Consider the following 24,613-nt stretch of genomic DNA (forward strand, 5'->3'; position numbering starts at 1 on the left):
GGGGGGGCGGGGGGCCCCGGGGCGCGGAGGAGCCGGTGCGAGCGAAGCCCGGAGGCTCGGGCGGGCCGCGTCGGCGCCGCCGTGGCCGTCCGAGTCCCCGGTCCCCGCCGCCGCTCGGGTCTGCCTTCGGGCGGCCCCCGGGACCCGCGTCCGGTGTGCGCCGGGCCCTCGCGGTTCCCAGCGGGCAGGACGAGCGGGCGGGCGCCCCCAGCCTCGCTCCGTTTCCAGCCGGAGAGGCGGCGGCTTTCCGCGGACGCGGCGCTGCGGGCAGAGGGGCCAGCTGTCGCGAGCGGACGGCGCGCTGCCCTCTCGGCGCCGGCCGGACCCTCCCGGGCCCCCGCGCCGCATGCGGTCCCCGCGGCCGCTCTCGGGAATCCCAGCTTCCCCGGTCCGGCTGGCGTCTCCCGACCGCGGCGCGCTACTGGGTCCCGGAAGCCCGGCTCCTCCGCGGGAACTGCGGGTCACGGGCCGTGGGCTCCGCTCCGGGCCTGCGGCGTCCCCGCGCCCAGCCTCGGGCGCCTCCGCCCTTGCCCGCCTGCGGCCGGCTGCTGGAGAAGAGCCGGCAGCCGCCAGCGCACCCTGTCCTGCGGCCGAGTCCGCGGAGGTGTCCGTCCGGCGAGGACAGGCTCCTGCAGGCCTCCTGGAGGAGAAGCCAGAAGCCCCCGAGTCGGCGACGGATCGTTGCTCCGAGCGCGGACCGCGAACGCCAGCCCGGCAGCAGGTCGGAGATCGGGACACGGTCCTTGTGCGCGAGCAAAGCGCCCTTCGGGAGGGGGACGCGGCGGCTCAGAAGGGCCTGTTTGTCTCGGTGACGAAGTCCCGGAACCGAAGTCAGGTTCGGAGCCGACGACTAAACAAAGAATTCTCAAGACGGCGTTGGTGCAGAATGGTGGTTGATCACAGCCCGGGGACAGGCCCGCGGGCAGGCAGAGCTGCTGCCCCGGCGGTGAGGGCGGTGAGGTCGGCTCGTCACATTCCCTTCTGCCCCAGCCTCCTCCAGCTTACGGTGGGAGGGAGACACAGGGCTTCCGGGACCGAGAGCCACCTGCCTCTGGAACTTTGTGCTGTTGATCAGGTCACCTCCCTGTGGAGGTCTCAGGACATCGGCAGGGCAAGGGAGACTGCTGTCCCGCAGGACTGCCGTCCCGGCAGGTCAACCAGCTATCGCTTTCCGGCGGTCGGGGCGCCCGAGGAAGGCCGCACCCACGGAGGCAGCGGGTGGAGAGGGGTGCAAGGCGCCAGCTTCTGCTCTGTCCTCAGCCGGCCTCCTGCGCCCTCATCATGCGGCCGCACCACCCCGATGGCGCCCATCTCGTCCGATCTCGGAAGCTAAGCAGGGGCGGGCCTGGTTAGTACTTGCACGGGAGAAGGGCCTGGTTTTACCCTTGGCTGCTTCCTGCGCTGTGAGCACACGCGCTGCTGGCCGCTCCCTGACTTCTGCTGTGAGACGGATTTTTTCCAACCAAGCTTTGCTTGGTGTTAGGCTAAGTTTGAATTCAGCTTGCAGATTAGATGATAATCCTACAGGTTGGTGTGGCACTCTTCAAGGACGCGCTAACGGTGAGACTTAAAAACCGCTCCGCCTCCACGTTCAAGAGTTGCTGTTGGAACTTCATATTCCAACTCTTCCCTAGACTGGTTCCCTTAAAGACGCCCTGGAAGAGGTCACTAGCCTGTCCTGAGCCCCGAGAACGGTTCTAGGCATACCAAGGCCTTCAATAAATTTGTAGTTGATAGTAATTTTTTTTTAAAAGATTTTATTTGTTTATTTGACAGAGACAGCGAGAGAGAGAGCACAGCAGGGAGAGTGGGAGAGGGAGGATCAGGCTTCCCTTCCATACGGGGCTTGATCCGAGGACCCTGGGACCCCCAACAACTGAGCCATCCACGCACCCCTAGTCATTGTTTGTTTACAAGGAAATTGGGATGACTCGTTTTTAAAGAGTCCGTTATCTCTTCTAGTAAATGGGCACCTTCTTCATATGCTTCCAAGCTCAGTTGAAAGTCACACTTCAAACTCTTAATTACCTGAGATAATTAAAGTGAGAAAACAGCACATCAAAACCCTCCAGTTGTTGTCGCTTTGATTGTCCCCTCCCCCCTTAGGAAATCACCCAGAGAAAGGAGTCTGCTGTGGTGTGAGCCCAGCTGGGGCTCCAGACCTGATCTCCGTGGTGGGAAGGGGCCGGCCTGTTCCCAAGCCCCTTGACCTGGCCTTGCGCACCGACCGGCTGCAGCAGTTCCCCAGGGGCTTTAAAGAAAACGACGTAGAAAGGGAACTTGCATTTTTGATATGTGTTCTAGGCTTTCCAGGCTTTATTTTTATGCATTCTAAAAGATGAGAGGAACTGTTTGAAAGGATAGATCCAATCCTTAAAACTGAGCTCGAATTCCAGGTTAGCTTTTGTTCTAGGATGTGTCAAGGTGCTTTTCTGAGAGTTCAGAGTGAAATACGTTTGTAATGGATTGTTTTTCGTAATTTCTTTTACCACTTTTTTACTATACTAAGTTTTAAAGATTGCTGTTTTTTGCTATGTTAAACCATGCTATGACTTCTTAAAGGAAAAGAGGAATTGAACTATCAGTTCTCTTAATTAACTGTAGAAAACCAGGCATGTCCACCAGCAGGTGGTTCCGGAGCTTTGATTTTAAAGGAACGCTATGCAGTTTGCATTTATTAACCCTTGGGAAACAATTTAGGTTTTTAGTTGGAAAACATTTTTAAACTAGGGGAAAAAACAACTGTGGGAAAGCCACACCTGTGGCCTGGGCGACCTTTTGTTTTTCTCTTTGCTACTGATCTTGCATCTCATTTGAATCCTTCATTTCCTTGAAATAGTTTGGGATTTGATAAGAATTCAGGGCCCCCCCCTCCCCCCCCCCCGCCACGTTCCTCAGGGCAGACTAAGGTAAGATCCGAGAGATGCCCCTGTTCGGGTAATTAAAGTTGATGCTTAAATTTACTGACAGAGGAGCTGGTGCTGTGGTTGTCCAATTACTTGTGGGAATATTGTGTTGAGAATCCCTAGTTTGCCTGGTATATGCAGCTGGGACAGCATTGTCCTAGACCTGCGTGCGACGTAGGCCAGAGAGCGAGTCTTGCTAATGGGACGAGGTGCGCTGTCGTATAGTTTCCCAGAGTCTCCATTGTGTTTCTTGTTTCAGTTCTCAGTTGTGTCTTTATTTGTGAACGATTTTTTTTTAATGATTTTATTTATTTGACGGAGAGACAGGGAGAGAGGGAGCACGAGCAGGGGGAGTGGGAGAGGGAGAAGCAGGCTTCCTGCTGAGCAGGGAGCCCGATGCGGGGCTCGATCCCAATGCGGGGACTCCATGCAGGGATCATGACCTGACCTGAGCTGAAGCAGACAATGGCTGAACCACCCAGGCGCCCCTTTTCTAAGGGACTCCACATGTCGCATGTTCTGCTCCTCTGTCTTGACCATGGTCTGGCAGTGAGGAAGCCTAGCCCCGTGCGTCTGCGTTTTCAGCACTTACCCTCGAGCCACTGTTGGGGCCTTGCATCGGTATTAATCCTTGGATGGGGCACTATGAGCTTCAGGGTGTAGGGGCTTTTAAACACTTTGAACCCTGGCCCAACTCTCCCCCGAGTTTTCCTCCTGCACCTTACCAGCAGCAGTGGGCAGACACTCTTTGTACCTGCCGTGTGTTTTCTTGACCTCTGGGGCATAAAGAAGCCTGTTGGGATAAACATTTGGGTTTCTTTTCCTCAGTATCCTCCATGGTGCTCCCATTTCTGGGTAGGTGGTCTTGGAGCTGGGGGACATTCCAGATGTCCTGCACTGCACGCTGGCACTGGAGGACAGAGGTTGCAGACTCAGACGGGTCTCGTGTTGCCTCCCGGCCTTTCCACGCTCCGCTCCTGCAGCTCTGCATGCGGTGCGGGCGGCGCTGTGCCGCCCAGTGCTCCGGCTCCAGGAGCGTCTCCCTCTGCGCGCAAGGAAGGCGCTTTCTCTGAGGTCCGGGGAAGGAAAAGGAGCCCAGGTGGGCGCTCCGGCATTGGAATCAGCTGGGCTGACGTAGTTAGTGGGGAAGTCTTGGAAAACGTGGTCTTCCACGTGTTTCCGAAAACTCTTCAAAAATGCAGGGAAGGACAGACTGTTTTATGATAGTATGTATAATGCTTGGTGCTCTTTGAGATTTTTAGCCCAGGTTGTGATTGAAATTTTGTCCAAAAGAATATTTAAAAATAGGGTCATAATTAAAACATGTTTACATGAAACTTCAGTTTATTGACAGAGGTTTTAGAATTAATTGAAACGAAATCCCAAGTGCATTCGTAGCCCTTTTCCTACGGATGGAATGCCCCAAAGTGACCAGTCCCCCAGCAGGTGTGACTTTTGTCTTGGATTGAGGCAGATGCATCGTCGAGCTGCTTGCTACAACCTGGCGTGAAGGTGTGTCGAGGCCGCGTGGCGGTATCTTCCTTAGCTGGTCCCCTTCGCTGTTGGCGCAGTGGTAAGCGGAAATGGTTGGTCATGCCGCAGGGTTTGGCTTGCATCGATAAAGCTCTTGAGGTTTACTCACCATGCCTTTGTCAGAACTTGCCTCTTGTGTGAGGGGTGGAGTTCAGTTCGGAAGGTACGTATTCTCTGGGCATTCTGTAGGTGCTCAAAAGTGAAGAAAGCTGAATTCTCTTTAGATATTCTGGTTCTATTTAGTTTACTGGCAAAAAGTGTCCCAGTTTGACCCTCTGTCTTACATCTTTGTGTCTTGCCAAATTATTTCATGGGGTAAGCTCTTCGTCACCTCCGGATCTAGGCTGGTTTTCCAGAGTAAATAACTAGGCTTTCCCTCCACTTCCGGTCTGTGCTGTGGCTCGTCGTCTCGGTGGTGCTGTCCAGCGAGTGTAACGTGAACCGCGCTCATCGTTCTAATGCTTTCGGTACCTACGTAAAATGAAAAACATGAAGCTCATCTTAATAACTTTCTTTGTAACGTGAAGTATCCTTAATGCTCCAACATGTACTTGATATAAAAGCTTTGAGATACTGTTTTCATGTTAAGTCTTTGAAATTCGGTTTGTTTCTGTCACTCACAGCTCCTCGCATTCTGGGATCAGCCGCATTTTGAGTGCTCAGCAGCCTGTGTGCGGGGCGGTCTCTGTGTTGGATGGCCTGAGTCTAAAGATGGGTTGAGAGGCTGTCATCCTTGAAATTCAGTGGACTGACATTAATTGAACACAAGCAACAATCCCGTGCATTTCATATGTACTGTTTGGTTTACTCACAGGTGTTCTGCAGATAAGGACCTAGATCTGGGGTGGTTTGTGGGTCTCGGGGCACAGCCCGGCAGGCAAGCGTGCACGGGATTGGAGGAGCCAGACGAGCGACGGCTGGCGGGTCTCAGGGTGTAGCCTGGCAGGCCAGCGTGCACAGGATTGAAGGAGCTAGATGAGCGGTGGCTGGTGGGTCTCGGGGCGCAGCCCGGCAGGCGAGTGTGCAGAGTCTGTCCTCTGGTCTGGTGGTTCCACTGGGCAGGCTCTTGCATGCGTGCTGCTGCCTGGAGAGCCGGAAGCTGAGCTGTGCGGTGATGGTGAAGCCACACTGTTGGACTGTTTCTGGCAGGGGCCATAGGTAAGTTCTGAGTTTAGCTGGTGGCAGGGGAGGCCTTGTGGGTGGCCCCCGTGCAGTCATGTAGGGCTCTGTACTTGGCTTAGTGTTCTGCTCGCACCATGTGAAATTCTAAGGCGTTTTGAATCAGGAGGTCTGCATTTCATGTGTGCTGGCCCATACTTATTGGGGGGTTGGTCTACGCTGCTGGTATGGTTCTTAGAGGCGTATGAGAGATAACAGGAGTAAGGTGTTCGCTGAGTGCCCGTTATGTTTGGGACCCTGTTGTGTTTCCTGACCCACTCGATCTTAGGACACCCCTACGAGGTTGTATCTGTAGTGTCACCATGTTGGGGTTAGAAACCCAAGGCTCTGGGAGAGAGGCACCTGCCCGAGGTCCAGGGCTAGTGATGGTGGGCCCCCCTCTGGCCCAGCTTGCCAGAGGCCTCCTGAACAGTGACAGTCTGTGTGCCCCTCCCCGAGGAGAGGCGAGTGCAGGGACCTGGAGCCGAGTGTACAAAGGGAGAGGTGCAAAGGGGCACAGAGGGGTCACAGGCATGACTTCCTGTCCTGCGTGCTGTTGGCCTGAGGCCAGGTAGTCTCTAGCACAGGCCGGAGCGCTGCATCCCTGACCCACTGAGGGGAGGTGGCGTAGTGAGACCGACCCAGTTCCCGACCTCGGCCCCTGTCCGCCACGCTGTGAGCGAACTGCCGTGAGGTGCTGCTTCTCCGGCAAAGTCAGGATCGTGTCCTCTCTGGGGCACTCGGATCTGTCGCGCCGTCCAAGGTGCCACCTTCCCTGTCCGTGGTCACAGCAGGACCCAAGATAGACCCAGGGCTCTGTTTTTCTGCGGGATCCTGTGGAGAAGGCGGTCCTGCAGTCTTGGGTGGATGAGGGGGTGGGGGCGGGCTTGCGTGTCCCCTTGGGAAGAGGAGTCTCGGCTGTGTGTGTCCGTTTTCGCTGCCTCCACCAAGGGGACTGGGCCAGACGCAGGTGTTGGGCCGGATATTTGGGAGGTTCCTGCCAGGTCAGGATGGTCGTTTCCAGGGCAGTAGTCTGCCGCCCCAGCCAACCGCCAGTGCAGCACTAGGACTGAGCCCAGGATTCTCCTCTCCCTTTTTGGGCTTTTGCCTGGGGGGACAGTTGCCTGAGGTCTGCCTGGGGTGCCTCCTGGGACAGCTGCTGACCGTCGTTTCAGGGGGCTTACCTGAGTTAGAACTGCGTCCTGACTCGTCGGCAGGTACTGGCGGGGCTTCCCGTGTGCGGCGGGACGACGAGAAGGCGGCTCTGCTTCCCTGCACGTCTGCTGCCCCTGCTGCGGCTGCGGCCGCCATCCGCTTCCCCTTGGCGGGGTGGGGGTGGGGGTGTGTGGCATTCAGCCTTCATGGGCTGGGGGCTGTGGTCCTTGCTGTAGCCCCGGTGGGGGCAGAAGGCCGGGTCTTGAGCCCCGCAGGGGTGGGGGCGGGAGGCACGTGCGGAGCTCACTGTGGCCTCGTCTCCTGTTCTAGAGCACACGGAGACCCAGAGGTGTGTGTGGGACACCTGTGTTCCCAGGAGATGCTGCCGGAAGGTGGTCGTCTGTGCCTCCCTTAGGTTGGCCTGGCGGGCTGCTGGGTGGAGGGGAGGGCCCAGGGCTGAGATGGGGGTGGCGGGCAGGCCCCAGAGCCTCCGCAGTGAGCGGCTCCCGCCTTCTCTCCCTACCCCGCTCTCACCGAATGCCGCCGTATTCTTGTCGGCCTCTTGGCCCACGCCAGCTGTCTGGCCTGGCCACCAGCACCCACAGCGGCCCCGTGGTAGTCTAGCCCCTCTCTTGTCCTTCTCCAGGCTGGTCTCCCTCAAATGCGAATCTGACTTCTGGCGTCTTTCTCCTGACTCCGCGTCTGCTCCGGGTCTTAGGCTGAAATCCAGACTCCCTGGAAGTGAGGGGGAGCGGGGCAGGAGACTAGGGCGGTGCTGGGCCAGAGGATGGAGCGGTCCTTGCCGTCAACCGCGCACGCGGGCCTGTGCTCCGTGATGTGGGGGCTGCCGGGGCAGACCGGCGAGGTGGTCTGACCAGCGTCTCCGAATCATCTTGGCTGTCATTTGGGGTGCAGACTGTACAGGGAGTCAAGGGCAAAAGCAAGAGGACCCGAAGAGGTGATGGCAGTGAAGGGGTGATGGCCCTTGACCCCCAGCGAGGACAGCATCCGTGGTTGGAAGTGTGTGTTCCCGTTCCATGCAGAAGGTGGGGGTGACCTCCACGTGGGCTGCGTGGGGTGTGGAAGCAGAGTCGTGGAGGACCAGGCTCCGGCCTGAGCAGGAGAGGCCGTTTGTCTTTGAGTCCGGGAGTCTGCTGGGTCCTGTGTGCTGCTGGCGTCAGACCTGCGGCGGTGGAGGTCGGCGAGGCCCGACTCCGACGCGGCCTGCGCCGGGGTGTGCGCCTGCCTCTCGTGCGTGCACACGCTTCCCGCGGGAAGCCCCTGCTCTCGCACCGTTTTCTGGGGGCCACTGATGGGGCCAGGGAGGGGTCTGTGGCGGCGGGCAGCACAGTGTGCGGTGGGTGCCCGCGTGTGTACCCGGTGAGTGTGAGGGCGGTCCCCGCACACGGGTGGTTGTCTTGTACTTCTGTCCCCAGTGCTGGCTCTGGCTTCGTGCCGAGCACGTGAGACCAGGAGGAGTGGCGGGTGGTGATTCAGCTTCAGTCACCGGCGTGCCGCTTTGTGCACCCACATGGCTGCGGCCTCCATCTCTGCGGCTCCTGTCGTGGTGGCCGCGGGGCCGCGCGGCTGTGCTTCCTCGGGGTGGCCTGTGCTTCCGGGGCCCGCGCGCTTGGCCATGGTGAGTTGGAGCAGGTCCGTGTGCAGGACCGTGACCACGTGCGGGACTGATGACTTTGTTGTGCGCAGTTGTGCTTTGAGGGTGGACGTCTCTCACCCCAGGCCAGACCTCAGCGTGCGTGCCAGGGAATTGGGTGTGAATGACGGTGGCCGCCTGATGGGGTGTGGGAGGGTCCACGGCAATGGGAGACACTCAGGCCCTTTGGGATTTGTTTTCTTTGGCAAAATACAGGGTTGGGCGATACCCTGCGTTTTGGAATCTGTGGTCACAGAGGCACAAGGTGGGATATTGCGGTATTTTTACATTTGATTTTGTTGATAATCTTAGCTTCTCGCTCTCAAAAGGCACTTATTTTCTAAATTGTAGTTGTTTGATCTGTTTGTAGGTGTTGGGTTTTGTCAGAGCTCCCTCTTGGAGCTTCCTCATGAAAGGTGCTTCTGTAAGAAGGGGAGGCTAGCGACTGTCCAGGGAGGTGGCCCGGTCATTTCGGACATGGGGCTGTTTCGTGAGGACGTGCTTTGTTGAGTGGGAGCCGTGGGGTAGAGGCATAGCAGAAGACCCTGTTACCTTTCATTTGCTGACTTCAGTTGCGTGTGCAGACGGGTTCTGGTCCATAATGTTTGTCCTGCATCGTTTGGAAATGTGTCTCCCCCACTGTGCTGTGTACCCCAGGGAGCACTGCTGTGGCCAGCCCCATCCTAGGGTATCAGAGCTCACTGCTGACCTTCCTAAGCTCAGCCGGGAGAACTGAGCCCTGAAGTATTGCTTCCAGAATAGCAAAAGGCTGCTCATACGAGCTTTTTAAGAACAAGTCGTATTTTCTCACGATCAATAAAATTAATTTCTATTCATTAGAGTCTCCTGTGTTACCCCAGATCTATCAGCTGAAGTGAGAAATCCCTGTTTCTGCCACAGGGAGAAGTAGCTTGAGTGTATAGATGTCTTAGAGAATTTTTGGTCTCAGCGGGTGTATAGCTGTTCGGGAAGGTTGATCTTTGTCCTTGCGTTGTCCTTGGAAGACAGCCCGCGCAACCAGTCAGCACAGATGGGGCAGCTCAGCGGTGCCACGGCAGGGCCTAGGGTCTGGGGAGCTTGCCTGGGCGCTGTGTGCAGGGTCTCATGCACAGGTGGCCGGCTGGGCGCTCCGAGGTGGCTGGGGGAACTCACTTCTAGGGCTTGGGACGGGGGGCCCTGTTTCCTGGTGCTGTTGGCGGGGTGTCGCCCTTCACCCTGGGAGCTGCTCCGGTCTGAGTCACAGGCCCTTCATCTTCCTCCCAGCAGCAGTGCCCCTGTGTCCGGTCCTGTTGCACACGTCTGGCTCTACTCTCTGCTCCCAGCGGCAGGAGGCTGTTCAGAAGGGCTCATAAGTAGACGGGACTGGGGCCTCCCTGGCCCATCTCCGCTCGAACTCGCTCAGGGTCAGCGGCTGCCTGTCCCGAGGTACACCTGCAGAGTCCCATTTGCTGCGGTGGGTACCCGCGCTCCCTCGGTGGTGTCCTCACACGTTCCGAGCCCGGGCTTTGGGGTGGATCTGGAAGACCTGTTGGAATTCTGCCGGGGAGTATTGGGAGTGAGGCCGCGGTGTCCAGTGACCAGGTTCGTCCTGGCTCCGCACTGACAGATGGGTGGCCCCTGCCTCCTTTCCACCTGTAACCAAGCCACGTGAAACCAAGTGGGGAGAACCGACGAGTACCTCCTGCGCCAGCTGCGCTAAGGGAGTAATTGACACAGGGTGCCTGAGATAACTGGGGTCCTTCCACTGTTCTGGGGTGTCTTCGTGCTGCGTGAGCATGACGGGGGCGGCGCCAGCTCTGTGGGGATGTGAGGACGGGTGGAAGCGGCAGGGAGATGGTCATGTCTGTGAGACAGAAGAGGTGGTCTTGGTGTGGCAGGAGAGTGGGGGGTGTTGTCCCGAGCATGCCCAGTGGTGTCCCCCATTTCTGACCGAGCCGGTGTGGCTGCCTTCCGTGAGGTCGGCTCATCGTCCGGCCAGGTAGACCCACGGCACTCGACACAGAGCACCACGGGTCGGTCCTTCTCCTCGGAATGCCCCAGCCAGGCATGCTGCGGTCAGGGCTGTGGTCCTGCGGGGAGGCGAGTGGGCAGAAATGCTTCTCTCGTCTACGGGCAGGAGCGTGGCGGTGGCCAGGGCTGTGCTGTTGTGCTGTGGTTGGCTGCTCGCATGCACGGAAGACCTGGACTCCGCCTGGAGTTTGCGTGAGTCCTTGTTCTCGCGCTGTGCTGCCATGTGGGGACGGCCCAGGTGGCCTCCAGCCCAGTGGTCCGCCAGCCTGTCCTTGTCACCGTTCGTGCCACCATCCTGCTGAAAGGTAGCTCTGGTCGGGCCCCCGTTACCCAGCGGCTTGCGTCCAGAAGGTCGTGGGCGGCCCCTCCCAGGACTTGAGCCGTGTCCGCTCCGCCTGTCGCTCCCCCTGCGCTTGGACGTCCTGCCCCAGGGGTGCTGAAGCGCTCGCGGTGTCCCGAGTAGTGGTTGCTGATCGGCTCATGGAACGGAGCGGCGTGTGTCCCGTCACGAGTGCTGTGTGCTGAGAGCCGGGGCTAGAAAGGCTAGAGAGGCTTGGGAACGCGGCTGGGAGGTTTCCTCCCGCCTCCTCCGCAGCTGTGGGGACCCTGGGACGATCCAGGCAGGGGTGGGCCTGTGTGTATGGAAGAAGCTCTCTTGTTCCCTAATCTAGAAGGGGTCCAGATGCTTGTTGCAAGCTGGCCCTAGTCCGTTGGTGTTTTCGGAAACAGGTCGGGTGGAGGCATCTGGTGGAGATGAGACGGCTCGGACGCGCCTTCTGCGCGCATGCGGGGTGCCGGCAGGGCTGTGCTCCGTGAGCACGAGGCCGGGCGTGTGCCGTGCTTGTCGTTGTTCCTCTTGGGGCTGCTGCTCTGGGGGTTTGGGGCTTGCCTGGGCTGGCTCGGCTGACCTGCACCTGTCCGCAGTGTCGCTGGGAAGGCTTCTCAGCTAGCCTCATGCATCCTCGCTGGCCTAGACCCCTCAGAAAGGGGTTTCTGTGTACGAAACACGCGTTCTCCTGAACACTACCACGTTATATGAGTAGTTTTTGCTTTGCAATTGACTATGATGGCCAGTGTTGGCCAACCGGTGGGAAAATGGTTTATTGAGGCTCTGTTTCTTATTTTCCCCTACGGCCCTGTGAGAAAACCATCAGTCGGGACTGATGAGTGGGAGCAGCTGAGTCGGGAGCTGAGGCGTGTATGGTCGGAGAGACGTCTCTGCCCAGGGAAGATGCTAGTCGCTTAGGGTGGTGCCTTCTGACCGCTTCTCCTTTCTCGCCCCTTGCTTGAGGCTGCTCTGAATGTCTTAGTCCTCACCGCGCTCCTACGGTCTTAAAAACAGACAAAATCTCTGCTGACCTTCTGGGAAGGGGAGCCCCCCTTCCTGGCAGGTAGTTGCCCTGAAGCGGATTGCGTCCCTGAGGAGCTCCCTTAGGTCCTGGGAACCGGCGAGATGACCAGTTCCCAGGGAGTGATGACAAAGCAAAACCAGACCCAAGCCTCTCAGACCACATTTGGATAGGAAAGTTGCCCTTCGTATGTTTTTTTTCAAAAGGGATTTTCTAGCCAGAACATGTATTTCCAGCCTGCTTTGTATCCGCGTGTGCTGAGTGTTTTCTCGAGTAGTTTAGAGAAACTCCCGGGTCTGTCCTTGAGGCGCAGACAGAACTTGCCTGGACATTAGTGTTCCCACTTTCTCGCGGCTGAGAGCGTGGCCCCTGCCCTTCAGGGGGGATTGGCAGGTAGTGTCCACTGAGGTTGCAGAGTGTGGAGCTTGTAAAACACGGATTCCAGGGTCCTCCTGGAGAAGTTTTGACTCCTGTAGTGGGGTTTTTAAAGGTCACGCAGTTGGGTCCGTCAGATCTGGGTTTGGTGAGGTCAGGAGAGCTCTGGCTGGGAGAGGGGACTGTGGTGATTTTGCCCATGCTTGCTGGGAGCCAAGGGTCCTGCCCAGCTCGGACGGGCAGGGTGGGAAGGGCACCTTCCTGCAGCCTTCTCCTTGCTGGGTGCGGCCAGCGCAGTGCGCGGGGGTGGGAGGAGGTGGGTGGGGCAGCCGCGGGGACCCTAAAGTGACACGTGGCCTGTTGGGATCGTTCCTTCTGAGGCCTTGTGTGGGTGGCAAGGGAATGCTTTTATTTTTTTAAAAGATTCTAACCTGCCCTCCTAATCTAACCTGCCCTCCTAATCTGCCTTCTGCCCTTGTCTTGGGACGGCTGAAGCTGACCGTGCAGAGGACGAGTGGGAGGCCCCGTGCCTTCACGCCGCTTCCCGTCTGGACACTTGGTCCCATTAAGTACTTAGGTGCTTCTGTTTTGCTGGGCATTAAACTGTAGTAGACCTCTGGATACTGGCCTCTGAGTACCTGGCATGTCCGTCTTTAAAATGACAACTTTCTTCTTTACTTTCCAGAACCTTCTTCCACCTTTGTCATTGATTAGGACTTCGGTGTTTTTGAGGAGGTGGGGGTGGTTTCCCGTAGCGCGCCCTGGGGTCTGGGTGGGATCGGGATCAAGTTAAACGGCGGAGGTAAGGATTGCACACCCGTGGTGATCCGTACTTCCACGGGGCCTGTCGGGAAGTGCTTATGTGACCCGTCATACTGCTGGGGCTCCGTTCTGACCCTTGGCTTAAGCGGACGCCTGCAGGTCTCTGCACCGCGAGGGTGCCCTTCGTCTTTGTGCCTGCCGTGGAAGCTGCAGGCTGGGGCCCAGAGCCTTCCACCTGATGCTCTTAGCATCCCGTGACGATCCTTCCTGAGCTAATTGCTGTCGTGGTGGCAGCAGGTGGTCGTGGGGCCTTTTGGCGTGCACTGCACTGGGGACGTCTGGTTCTGAGGGTGGTGTCTGGCATCTAGGACAGTGGTGTGTATTTCGGTCTGCGGAAGAGATCACCTCTGCTTTCACGCATCTGAAATGACCCGGGGCCCTTTGTGGGCTGAGCCATCAGTTCTGGGCTCGCCGTTACCTCTGTGCTGCTTTCCGTGCAGCCGGCCCGAGTCCGCCCCCGGCTCCTGTGGACGCCACGAGCTACGCTCTGTCTGGGTGGACTTCGGGAGTGAACAGGAAGGTTGATTCAAACGGAGAAGGCAGTGGTGTGTATGAGGAGGAGTGACAGACGTGCAGAGAGGTAGAGCTAAGTGTTCAGAGCTGTGCACCTGCGGCTGCGCGGTAACGGCGGGTTTGTATCTCGTGGCATGTGGAGGATGGCAAAGCGTTTCCCCCATGGTAACTAGTCCACAGACAGTTGATGAGGATGTCCCTGAACTCTGCTTTGCCAGGAGGGACGAACACGTGCACAGCATGCCTCTAGGGCGGCCTCAGGAGCCTGGCGTGGCAGGAAAAGCAGATACGTGTCCCTGAGATCCGGGAGAGGCTGTAAGTCCTGCAGGAGGGGCAGCCGCAGGGGGCTGGGCTGGAGCGAGAGGCCCTTCAGGTGGCCAGGCTTGGGAAGGTGCGCGGGCGGAGACTGGGGTGGGAGAGCCGGCCTCAGCTTCCTAGCTGGCCCCGGCTCAGTTGAGCCAACGAGACCGCCTGGATCTGATGAACTGTCCTGAACAGGAATACGGCAGGATCTGAGTTGCGGCTTTCTGGGTCTTCCTTTCTTGGGATCTGTGATAACCTTGAACTTGGGAAGTTTTAGTGTTGGGGATTATAATAGGCAGGGAAGGGTGCTTGGTCGACGGGTGCCCAAGCATTCTAGAGCACATTTAGAATGGCGGCCAGTAAAGGATGGAGCACTCTGGCGGGGAGTGTGCCGGCAGGGTCACAGCCCTGTTCTGTCATCGTGCTCACGCGGGCCGCTCTGGCAAATGGTACTTCCCGTGAGATCCTCCTCATCTGACGTCTGTCTGGATGTTTTGGTGGCGTCTATTCAAGTCTCATGTTAACCACCAACCGCTCTTTTCTGACCACTTAAAATTTCTCCTACCTGGTGGGGAGTTCTGCCTGGCACTGAGCAGTTTAGAGAGACTCTTTGGTTTGTCGTTGTAATAGCTGATTGTCGTGAAGCCCTTTGGATTCTCACCACACGGTGGGCTTCTGCCCCACTTCCTCCGCTGGCCCGCTGGGGCCGCCTTCCTTCCGATCCTCACAGGAAGGAGAGGCCGAGTGCGCGCGCCCTGCCTCCCGGCCCCTTGCAGCAGCTCTGTGCCCCGGTTTTCGCTGGTCGTGCTGGCTGGTGATTTTTAATTTTTCAGTACTTTAAAAAATGTAAATGACACGCCAGAAGCCTGTATTTCTCCGTTTGTCATCTTAGAGCCTGCTCCTGTGTGGAAGAGGAAGAACCCGTGTGACTCCATGGGGGTTGGGGACAGGATGGAGAGGGGGCACTTTGTTCTGGCCGTGTTCCCCGTTGGTGTTCAGTGGGCAGGGTTCGTGTCTGCTGTAGTGGCCCTTTCCTGGCCCTCTGGCCGGAGAAGGCCAGCTTTTCTTGGGGCTGTTTTTTGTCCTCTTTGGTGCATCTGGGCTGTGGGTTTCACTCACTCTGGGGCTTTTGAAGTAAAACAAAACAAAAACCTCACAAAACCCAGACAGCCCGCTGCCATGTTTCTTGGGCCCTGAATAAAGCGTCTGCTTCCCTCCAGCTGTGGGTCATCTTAGCATCGCTTTTGTGCGGCACGCCCGGGGCTTCCAGCTGCACTTTGCTGGAGGAATAGGGCAGTGTCTTTCAACTCCTTGCTGTTGGCTGTCTGTGGGCTCCTATTTCTGACCATGGATTAAAGACCCGGTAGCTTACCTGCATGCACAGCTGTGGAGCCCGGGGGTGGGGGGGGATGGCTTCACTGCAGGGCTGAGGCTGGGAGCAGGTGGGCGAGATCTGGGGGGAGGGTCTGGATGCCCTCTGTGGGCAGATAGAGGGATGCCTCTGTGTATCCCAGTTCTCTTGTCTCCAGTGAGGGGTGATCTGGGTTTGAAATTGGTGCTGGAACTCTTAGGCTGTTTCATTTTGGGTAGAACCACCTCCTTTCTCCTTTTCTGTGTCTGTTTCGTGGGTCTAGTAGCACCTGGAACTAGTCACTTGTTAGGGCCCAGTGCAGACAGCTGGCTTTCCTTACTGGGGTCTTTCCTTCTAGTAGCTTCTGGGGAAGGGGCTGCTGTGGCGCAGCAGGTGCTCTGGTCCTGATGCTGCCGTGTCCTGGGGCAGGGCTGAGGCGCCCTGGGGCAGGGCTGGGGATGCTGTCCCACCTTGGTTAGAATGCCGGGCCTTTAGGAGCCCATCTGCTTCCTGGTCTCAGGAATTCCTGAAGCTGCCTCCAGATCGCTTAGGGCCTTAGCCATAGGGCCTGTAGCACCGGGATAGATTGCTTTATTATTAAAGCTTCTTCTGTCATTTTGGTGGAACCTCGAGAGGGATGAGAGTAACGTGTGTTTACTCTGCCACTTCCGAGCCCTTTATCCAGGTTTGCGTTTTGTAACTATTGGCTCTAAGTTTGGTTTTTTTTTTTTTTTTTTTTTAAGATTTTATTTATTTATTTGATAGAGGTCAGAAGTAGGCAGAGAGGGAGGGAGAAGCAGGCTCCCCTCTGAGCAAAGAGCCCGATGCGGGGCTCGATCCCAGGACCCTGAGATCATGACCTGAGCCGAAGGCAGAGGCTTTAACCCACTGAGCCACCCAGGCGCCCCGGCTCTAAGTTTTTAATGCAGTGTACTCAGTACCTTTTGGGCTCTAAAGGTTCACCACTACCTTAATGTAAGCTCTAGCAGGTCGTGCATCTGCCCAGACCCCTGTGCGTCAACTGGCGGATGCCTTTTCTTTGCAGGCTGCCTTCTTGGCGCTGGCAGGCAGACTAAGGGCCTGGTGCAGGCCGGTGGTGCTGCATCTGGGTGAGCGCGTCTGAGGTCACGGCCCCTTCCCACGGGCCTGCTTGCTGCGGACCTGTGCACAGGCGCGCACGCGGCCGAGGAAAAATGCAGTGACTGAGCTGCTTCCCGTCTTTGTTCTCCTGGGACCTTCGTCACACGGTCTTCTGGAGCCTGGGACCCCGGTTCTCCTTTGTAAAACAAAGCTGTCACGAAGTCTTCACAGCACCCAGGGGCCTCCCTGCCTGGTGGTGCTTCAGCCTTTCCAGTGGTTGCTGCTTGTGACCGTTGCTCCTCTGTGGAGGGTGACGGATGCTTCCATTGTGCTGCTTATCTTCCCGCCCTCTGCAGGGTTTTGTACCCCCCCATTCCTGGAAGCTCCCTTAAAGATGTGTCTGGGGTTCTTTTTACATGGGTGGTCCCTGTCCTTTTTCGTGTTTGGGCGTTGGTACAGTGGAAACCACAAACTCAGGAGCTCTCATTCTCATTTTACAGTGCGGAATCGCTTGGGGCCATGTTGGGTGACCGCGTATGTGTTGATAGAATCCGTCGTTGGACTAATTTTATCCCTGGAGCGTAGGAGTAGGCAGAATGAAGAAACCCTACAGAAGCCAAGGAGGCGAAATCCCTGCTGGGCCCTGTTCTGCACGCACCCGGTTGGTCCGGACCGCTTGCATTACACTTAAATAGCCCGACTTCAAGATTCCTCTCCAGTCGTCTTGTCACAAAATCAGCTTCCTTTTGACAATGTGATAGGACAGAACTGTATTTTTAAACTTTGCGAACCACACTCCAGAACTGTGCCAAAAGTAAGTTTCTTGCCTCAAAAATAGCTTTCTCAGAAACTCCCTGGAGGCGCTGACTCGTGCCCGGTGAGGCAGACGGGCCCAGCCAGCCGCACCTGGGGGCTCTCGGCGCTGGCCCTGACAGTGTCCACGTGTTTCCTTCCACTCCCCGCTGTTCTCTTCTTGCGTCTGGCCTGGGGTGTCCTCTGCCCGTGGCCTCTTTCCTTCCTCGGGAGGGCCCCGGCGGCCAGAGGCGGTTGTGGGGGGCGGTCTGGGGTCGGCTGAGTAGCCGTGGAGGTTGAGCCTCCGGGGAGCGTGCGGACAGCGGCCCAGGGATCCTGAAGACCGCCACTGCCGCGTCTTCCGGGCCGTGTCTGCAGCCGGGGTGCTGGCGGGGTCCTCGCGGGTTTGCCCTCGGCTCTCCGTGCTGCTCTGCCTCGGCGGCTGTGGCCTTGTGAGGTGTGACTCCACGCCGGCCACGCGCTGCTCAGATGGCAGGCTTGTCGGCTGTGGCCCCGGCTGTGCTGCCTCGCCGGGAAGAACGTTCCCGAAACTGCAGCCCTCACTGAGGGAGGGTGATGCCAGGAGGGCCCCGAGGTTCGGGCGTCCGTGCTGCGGCTCCTGCTGTCTGGACTTGTTAGTCACACCGGCCGGCGCTGTTAGGAGCAGAAGGTCTGACGGACGACCTCTTCATTGTGTGACGGGTAACACCATCTGCTTTGTGCTCTAATGCTCGCTTTTGTATTCTTGGAGGGTCCTTCCGATACCCAGGACTGTCCGTGAACTCGGAGCCAGCTGAGCTGGTGTGCGCGGGCGGGACTCCCACGGCGGGAGGACGTGCGGGGGTGCTCGAGCCCTGTCCTCCCTCCTCAAGGTGGTGCGCCACCGGGGCCACCTCGCGATCAGCACGGCCCTGCGGGGCCACAGCCATTCCTGAGCCGCAGGCGTCGCAGTGTCCTTCCTGTCGCGTGCCGGCACCCTTCCTTTTAAAGTTGGCCTCGCTGCTGTGGGGACTCGAGCGGCCTCCCTCCACAGCTCTGGGTCGGACTCAGCCCCGGGGACGCCTTCAGGCCCCTTGTCTGAGGGCCTGGGGCTGTGCTCCCCCAGTGGGGCTGCTTGGAACTCCCGAAAGCCGCCACCTGTAAGGGAGCTGGTTTAAGCCGCGGGGTGTGACTTACGTGTATAGACACGACAACTAGGGCGTTCAGAGGTTAGGGTGGTAATGCCCTCTGGTGGCTCGTAGGGCCCCGGGCACAGGCCGAGGCTCCGTCCCGGCGACGGGCGTGAGCAGGAACGAAGTCAGGCTGTCGGGCAGACCCCTTGCCCGAGGCTGCTGCCGAGCCTCTGCCTTCAGCCCTGGCGTGATGATGTGGCCGGAGCTTGCGAAGGGAAGGGACACTGTGTGTTCTGGAGTGAGCAGGACTCCGCAGGCACAGCTGTCCCTGTTTGCAGTAACAGCCACGTCCGTGTCTCAGCCAGAGAGGTTTCCGCTCATCCTTCATGTCAGCGTGGCTGGAGTGGCCCGGCCGCTTCGCTTACTGTCTGTATTTTGAAGACCGACTCTCTCCCTGCCAGGAATCCCTTCTGCTGGGGAAGTGCAGCCCGTTCTCGCCAGATGTATTCAGCAGCAGCCCCAGAGGTCCAGCCTTCTGGCTCCGTGTTAGCTGCACAGAGGGTGTTGCTGTGCCCTAGGCTCTGCTTTATCCATCCAGGCTGATGCGAGGCCCCAGCGGGAGCTGCTGCTGCTGTCCGCAGAGGGAGAGGCGGGGGAGGCGGGTTGGAACAGCCTGAGGGCCCCAGCGTCTACTTGGGGCTGGCTGGCCTGCATTGTCCTGCTCAGAGCGGGCGCACGTCCCTGGGCTCCCAGCTCGTTGGCCGGAGCCCATGGGAAGGTGTGGTGGTGGGTGGGCGGGCCTGGGGAGTGCATGGACACATAGCTGCACTGACCTTGAGTTAGAGAAGTCCAGAAGTAGTGTGATGGGTGTGACCGTTCTAGATCGGGTCAGTGTCTGCTCTTAGAACTTGTGCCTTTGAAACCCGTTTACTTCGCAACAATATTCTCTTGGCTAAGGCTTTCCTGAAAGCTTTTCCTCCTCTCCTCGGATGGCCCTCTGGTATTGGGGGAGGTTTACGTGTTGGGCGCTCCTGTAGGTCCACACAGGTCACCCCCCTGCCACTGCCCTGCCACGTGGACGCTGGGATGCTTGGCTGACCTGCGCGACACAACCCCACTGTCCCCTACAGCCTTCCTGGTTCTTGGTTTTCGTTCAGGAGCTGAACTTGGTGGTGAGTGTGACCGAAGAGAGGGGGACTGTGGCAGTGCAGAGAGAGCTCGGGGACTCACACGAGTTAAGGCTGGGAGCGTGAATCTGGGCCAGGTACTCAGGTCTTTGGTGGCCTGTGGTGCCTGTTCTGGGGATGTCACTGACAGTATTTCTGGGGGGGGGGAGTGGTCAGGGTGGCAGGTGCTCTGAGGAGGTGGTTCCCCTGGGCCTCTGCCAGGCAGATCAGGAAGGGACGCTGGGCAGGTGGCCTGACAGGCCAGATGGTGTCCTCCTGGCACAGATGACGCACCTTCTCCCCGCTGCCTCCCATCTGCTGCTGAGCGCCGCCACGTCTGACTCCACACGTGCTGTCCCTTCTTCCCGAGGTCCTTTCTGCTGTCCTGCGGCGGGTGCTCCTGAACCGAGCCTGCGCCTCTGGCCTCCTCCGAGGGCAGGCTGCAGCTCACGTGTGCGCGTCTCTTGCCCGAGGGTGGGAAGGGGGGTCCTGCCAGGCCTGTGGCCCTTTGCTGTGGCCCGGCTCCTGTCGTCCAGAGCCTGGGGCCTCCTTCCCTGGAACCTTGGCTACAGAGGGGTGTCTTCCTCCTCCTTCCAGGTGTCGGGAAGCGCCCCCCACCCTGACTTCCCCTTCAGCCTTTACAGAGGCTCAGACCGGCTTCTGAACCTGCCCCCATCACCCTGCTCCCGCACATTTTCTCCTCTGCTAACTCTCTCCACCTGGTCGGCCTGTCCTCCAGGTGGCACCGGTACGCGGTGTCGTGTGTCAGAGGTGCCCTTGCAGGTGGGCTAGTGGAGTCGCCCCCCTCCGGCGAGGCGGGTGGTGCCGGCCCGTGTGCTGAGCTTCCAGAGGCCGGCAGGCCCGTGCTCGCCTGCCGGCCTGCCTTGCTCTCCATCTTGTTGGGATCTGGGGGCGCCTCGAGTTGGGGGGCCATCGAGCCTGGTTTTGTCTGGGGCGGTGCTGGTCTACATCTGCCCTCGCAGACTGACTTTCCTGTTCTCTCCGAGCGGCGCCGTGTGGCCAGTGGCTGTGTGTGTGGCAGCCACGGTCGGGCCCGCCGGGCTTGCGTTCTGTCTGGTCTGCACTTCGTGTCTTGCCTGTGCTGCTTTGTTCAGAGCCCTCTGCATCCGTCTCCCCTTTCTTTTAAGATTCTGTCCAAATTGTACCTTGAACGGGGACATCCAGGACTAGCCAGTGCTGGGAGAGAAACAGCCCGGAGCCTTCGCTGGTAGCATTTGGTGTCAGCTGCCTTCGTGACATTCTCTTTTGTCGGTGACGCTGAGCGTCACCCCCGCAGGCTCCCCCCGCGGAGGTCGGGGCTTGGTCTGCGAGCGTGGCTGGAGGACATGGCCGCGTCACGCCGAGAGCCCCAGTCTCTGCCCTGACCTCACTGCTTGGCCAGGGAGCAGGGAGGTGTCCCTGGAGGTGTGTGCTGTCTGTGACGTCCTGTGCTGCCTCCCCCACTCGCCTGGGGGCATTTGGCCAAGCCTAGGAGGAACAGTATTCTGCTTTTAGAAAGATGACGGCAGTGCCCTGCTTTGATTGGCTCGAGGGTATGTTCTTGGCCAGAATCTGTTTGGTATTTGGCATCTTTCCCCAATAAAGGAAGTTGTTAGTTTTGGGGTGATTCTCTCATATCTGTATGGGCATGCTTCCTTTTAGACCTTTCTGCCTGCAGTTGTACTTGTGGAATACACTGTCATCAACTTGAATTTCAGAACATCTTAATTTTGTCTTACTCCTCTGCTATTTTTGGTGGAGGGATTGGTGGAGGGAGCCACAGCCGTCCTTCCTTGATGGGCAGTTGGTAGATTTGCGGTCGTATCAGAGCTCATTCCAGAGGCTGCAGCTGTAAGGGAGCCCCATGTTCCTTGGGGCATCTAGCTGATCCCGAGTTGGGGGTCACGACGTAGGGGAGTGCTGTGTGCAGCAGGCCTGCGGCTGCCGCTGCTGCTCTGCCGGAGTCCGGGGCGGGCCAGGCTGGCCCTCCTTGGGCTGCAGACTGTGTCGGCAGGTTCCTAGCAGCCCCTTCCGGGTGGGGGAGACAGGACCCCCAGACTGAGAACCTCAGAAGGACTATCCTTTCCCTCCTGTTGCAAGGAGGTCTGTCTCCACAGTCAGGCCTGGTGGCAGGGGTGCCGCGGCAGCTGTGGGGAGCAGCACGCCCTCCGCTGCTGGCCGCGTCCTCTGCCCTGCGTCTGCTTCACTCACAGCAGCCGCCCCGAGGCTCACGCTGCCCCCCCCCCCCCCCCTCCTGTGCTGCTTGGATTTTGTGTGTGAAAAAACGGGCTCGGGGTGAGGTCGACTGCGTGTCCCACCCTGAGAGTCATTGCATGAAAAGGCTTCGAATAGTTGAGCGCAGGGAGGGACCGTCCTGGGGAAGCATTTGCACACAGGGTGGCTGCTGGGTGGCGGTGCGGAGCCTGGGCAGCAGGTGCGGCTCGCCCCAGCCGTGAGCAGCCCCAGCGCAGCTGGGGGGCCGCCCTGCCCGCTCTGTGCTGCTGTGTTTCCCTCCAGGAGCCGTGGCGTGCTGCAGCGTCCGCGCCGTCGGGGTGGGAAGGTGAGCGCGAGAGGGCTAGTCTGTTGGCGGCCGCAGCCGGAAGGCTGGGAGTTCTCGACGGGAACCCAAGCCCTCGGATGGGGTGGGGTCACCTTGCATGGGGGCGCGCGGGAGCCGGCCGGTGCGGGGACACGCGGGGCGTGGGCGGGCGGGCAGCACCCGGCCGGATAACCGCGCCGCCTGCTCCACCTGCTGTGTGCGGCCTCTGCCCCGGGCAGCCCCGTCATCGAGGGCGCTTTCTGCTTGGTAACTGCGTTTTAGAAAACGATTTCCTTAGGTAAAACGTAGTTACCGGTTAGTCCGTCTCGCAGGAAACCACAGGCTTGGCGTGCAGGAGTCTGAGTTCTTGAATCGCGTTCCTTCTCCAGCAGGGGAGGCGCGAGCACGTTGCCGTTTCCTGCCCCCTCATCGCCGGTGCGTGTTCTTCCCGGGCCGAGGATGAGGAGCCGGAGGGGCCGCGGGTGTCTGTGCCTCCGGGAGTTGGAGGCTGTAAGGGGCGGGCGCAGCCTTCCAGCCGAGGAGGCGGGCGGCTCCCTTGGTGAGCGCAGGGAGGCCCCCCATGCCTCACCCGCAGCCCCGCTCCCTTCTCGCCGCCTTGCCCTGTGCTTTGTGTGTGCCGTGTGTCACTCTTGTGTTTCCCTTGACATCACACTTACTGACTTTTTACAAATGTTTTACCGTTCTGGGGGGGAACTGGTAGAATAACTTTACTTGGAGAATATTGGATTCTGCTGTACATTTAATCCACGACTGTTAACATTTTGATGGGGGGGAGGTGCTATTCAGAGATGCTGATTTAATTATCTAGGATTTGGCTTGAGTGTCTTGGTTTTCTAAATTCCTGGAGATTCTGGCACGCGGCCTTCCCTGAGAACCGCTGCTCCCGGGGCCACCGGAGGAAAGGCGGGCCTTGGTGTTCCTTTCCTTCCGTCCTGCTGGCTCGGGACCCCCGCCCTCGTGGACGTGTGCTGGGCTTGGGGCAACAGGCTTAGGGTGCCCTCGGGAGCTGAGTGGCCCTGGATAGTGCCGTGTGCTGAGTGTCCCGGGGCTGCTCACGGGCACCGACGTTCGCCGAGGTCCTTCTGTGAAAGTCCTCCTGAGGCTTTGCCCTTGTTCCCATGCGGCAAACTGAACTCAACGATTTGTCTGGTTTTGGTTTTTGTGGGATGGATTCCTGATTCAGGAAAGAGTCGGCTATCTCTCTCTGGAGAAAGGTTTTAGTCGGAACATTTCATCGGTCCGGAATGTGTGCTCTTCCTCCGCGGCCAGTGCTTGTCGCCTCGCATTGTGTCGTTTCCCGCAAGACGTGCGGCGCAGATGGGAGTTCGCTCGAGTTCTGATGTCACGGGGAAGCCCATTGGCCGGCGGCGGCAGCCAACCAGGTGCTTCCCGGTGTCCAAGTGAGATATATAGTTCTGGAATAACAGGAAACTTCGGTCTCAACATCCTGTTTTTCTGGGTTTTGTGTCTTGCCGCTGTCTCACCACAATGAAGGTTAGTAGACTTTTTATGTAGAATTCTTCTCGTAGAATGCCACACATTTCGTTTTTCTATCTCTAAAATGAGAGCTTGAGAGCTGAAGGACCTGATTAGCTCTCCTGCATTTCACAGGCTAAGGGGATGTTCGTGTTCTGCACATAAGGAAGCCGAGACCTGTTGAGGTTCTTACTCTTAATTCCCTTAAAAAGCAAAACAAAACAACTAACACACTAAAAATTGTAGATGGACGGGTCAGCCTACATCATGCTCTCATTTGACTTGCAATTTCTTGAATATACAATGAATATTCAATTCAATTCAATTTCTTGAATATACAATGAATATTCAATTCGATTCAATTTCTTGAATATACAATGAATATTCAATTCGATTCAATTTCTTGAATATACAATGAATGAATTATATTGTGTCGTAGAAGCTGATTCTAAAGATGCTGTGTTCTGAGGGGGCTTTGACAGGAAGGATCTGGTGTGAGATCTGCCTGACTGGGTCTGTCCGCGGTGGGAGAAGCGGCATCGGGAGCTGCACGGGAGGCGACGATCCAGCCACACTTCTGCGCTTGGGGCCCCGGTCAGCCTCTTGCAGCGTTTAGACAGGCTAAGCCGCGCGTCCGGCTCTGCACTTGGCTCCGTGACGTGAGGGCCTCGTTTCTTGCAGTTCTCCAGTTTTGGTTTCCCGTGTTTGAGTAAACCGGACCTCCTGATTTTTACCCTTCCTGGAGCTACGTGCACAAGACTGTTAACTGGAGGTTCTTTGAGGGAGGCGGTGCTTAGCTTTGGAATGGCTCATCTTAGCGGCCTTGCCGTGCCTGCCCCTCGTGGGGACGCGTGGCACCACTGGGCCGGTGGGTGCGTTGACTGGTGCATTTTCCCTTCAGCAAACAGTGGAGTTTATACTGCGTGCTGGCCATTTCGCTCCCCGTTAGGTGTTGTGAAATCTGGGCTCTGGAGTTTCCAGTGTAGGGCAGTGTCCGCTCGTGTCACGGGTGTACTGGGGAGGCTGCTTAGGGCCCTCACCAAGCGTGGTTGGGCAGTGTGGCCAGGAGGGGCCTGTGAGAAAGGGTCAAGGGACCGGTGCCGGGAGCAGGAGTGCAGGGTTCCTGGCAGGACGTGCGAGGCGGAGGAAGTGGGGGGAGAGGCAGGCAGCCTGGAGAGGAAGCTGGGGCCCTCTTCCTCCTGCTCCTCCTTCCTGGCACGACTGATGCTTGTGCATTCTCGTCCTAGTGTGAGTAACTGGGAAGGCTGTTGACACGGTTTACGTTTGGGTCTCTAGGT

At 58.4% G+C, this 24,613-nt stretch overlaps 1 protein-coding gene and 1 long non-coding RNA gene across 8 annotated transcripts in view; both read left to right on the forward strand.

Annotated features, from left to right (window-relative positions):
* ARHGEF7 (Rho guanine nucleotide exchange factor 7) overlaps nucleotides 1–24,613 on the forward strand; it is a 122,683-nt gene that overhangs the window by 27,588 nt on the left and 70,482 nt on the right. The window contains exon 1 of one of the 7 annotated variants that reach the window (XM_059377935.1): nucleotides 23,313–23,333. The exons of the other annotated variants lie outside the window; for them this stretch is intronic. Within the exon in view, the coding sequence (XP_059233918.1) occupies nucleotides 23,328–23,333 (6 nt within the window). The 5' untranslated portion in view covers nucleotides 23,313–23,327. Of the gene's footprint in view, nucleotides 1–23,312; nucleotides 23,334–24,613 lie in introns of those variants that run through there. 7 annotated transcript variants of the gene reach the window in all.
* LOC132002791 (uncharacterized) lies at nucleotides 893–2,039 on the forward strand. The gene is made up of 3 exons (XR_009400013.1): nucleotides 893–955; nucleotides 1,076–1,348; nucleotides 1,528–2,039. It is a non-coding gene; the product is annotated as an uncharacterized LOC132002791 (long non-coding RNA).

Source organism: Mustela nigripes, chromosome 15, assembly GCF_022355385.1.
Source record: "Mustela nigripes isolate SB6536 chromosome 15, MUSNIG.SB6536, whole genome shotgun sequence".
NCBI classification, from domain to species: Eukaryota; Metazoa; Chordata; class Mammalia; order Carnivora; family Mustelidae; genus Mustela; species Mustela nigripes.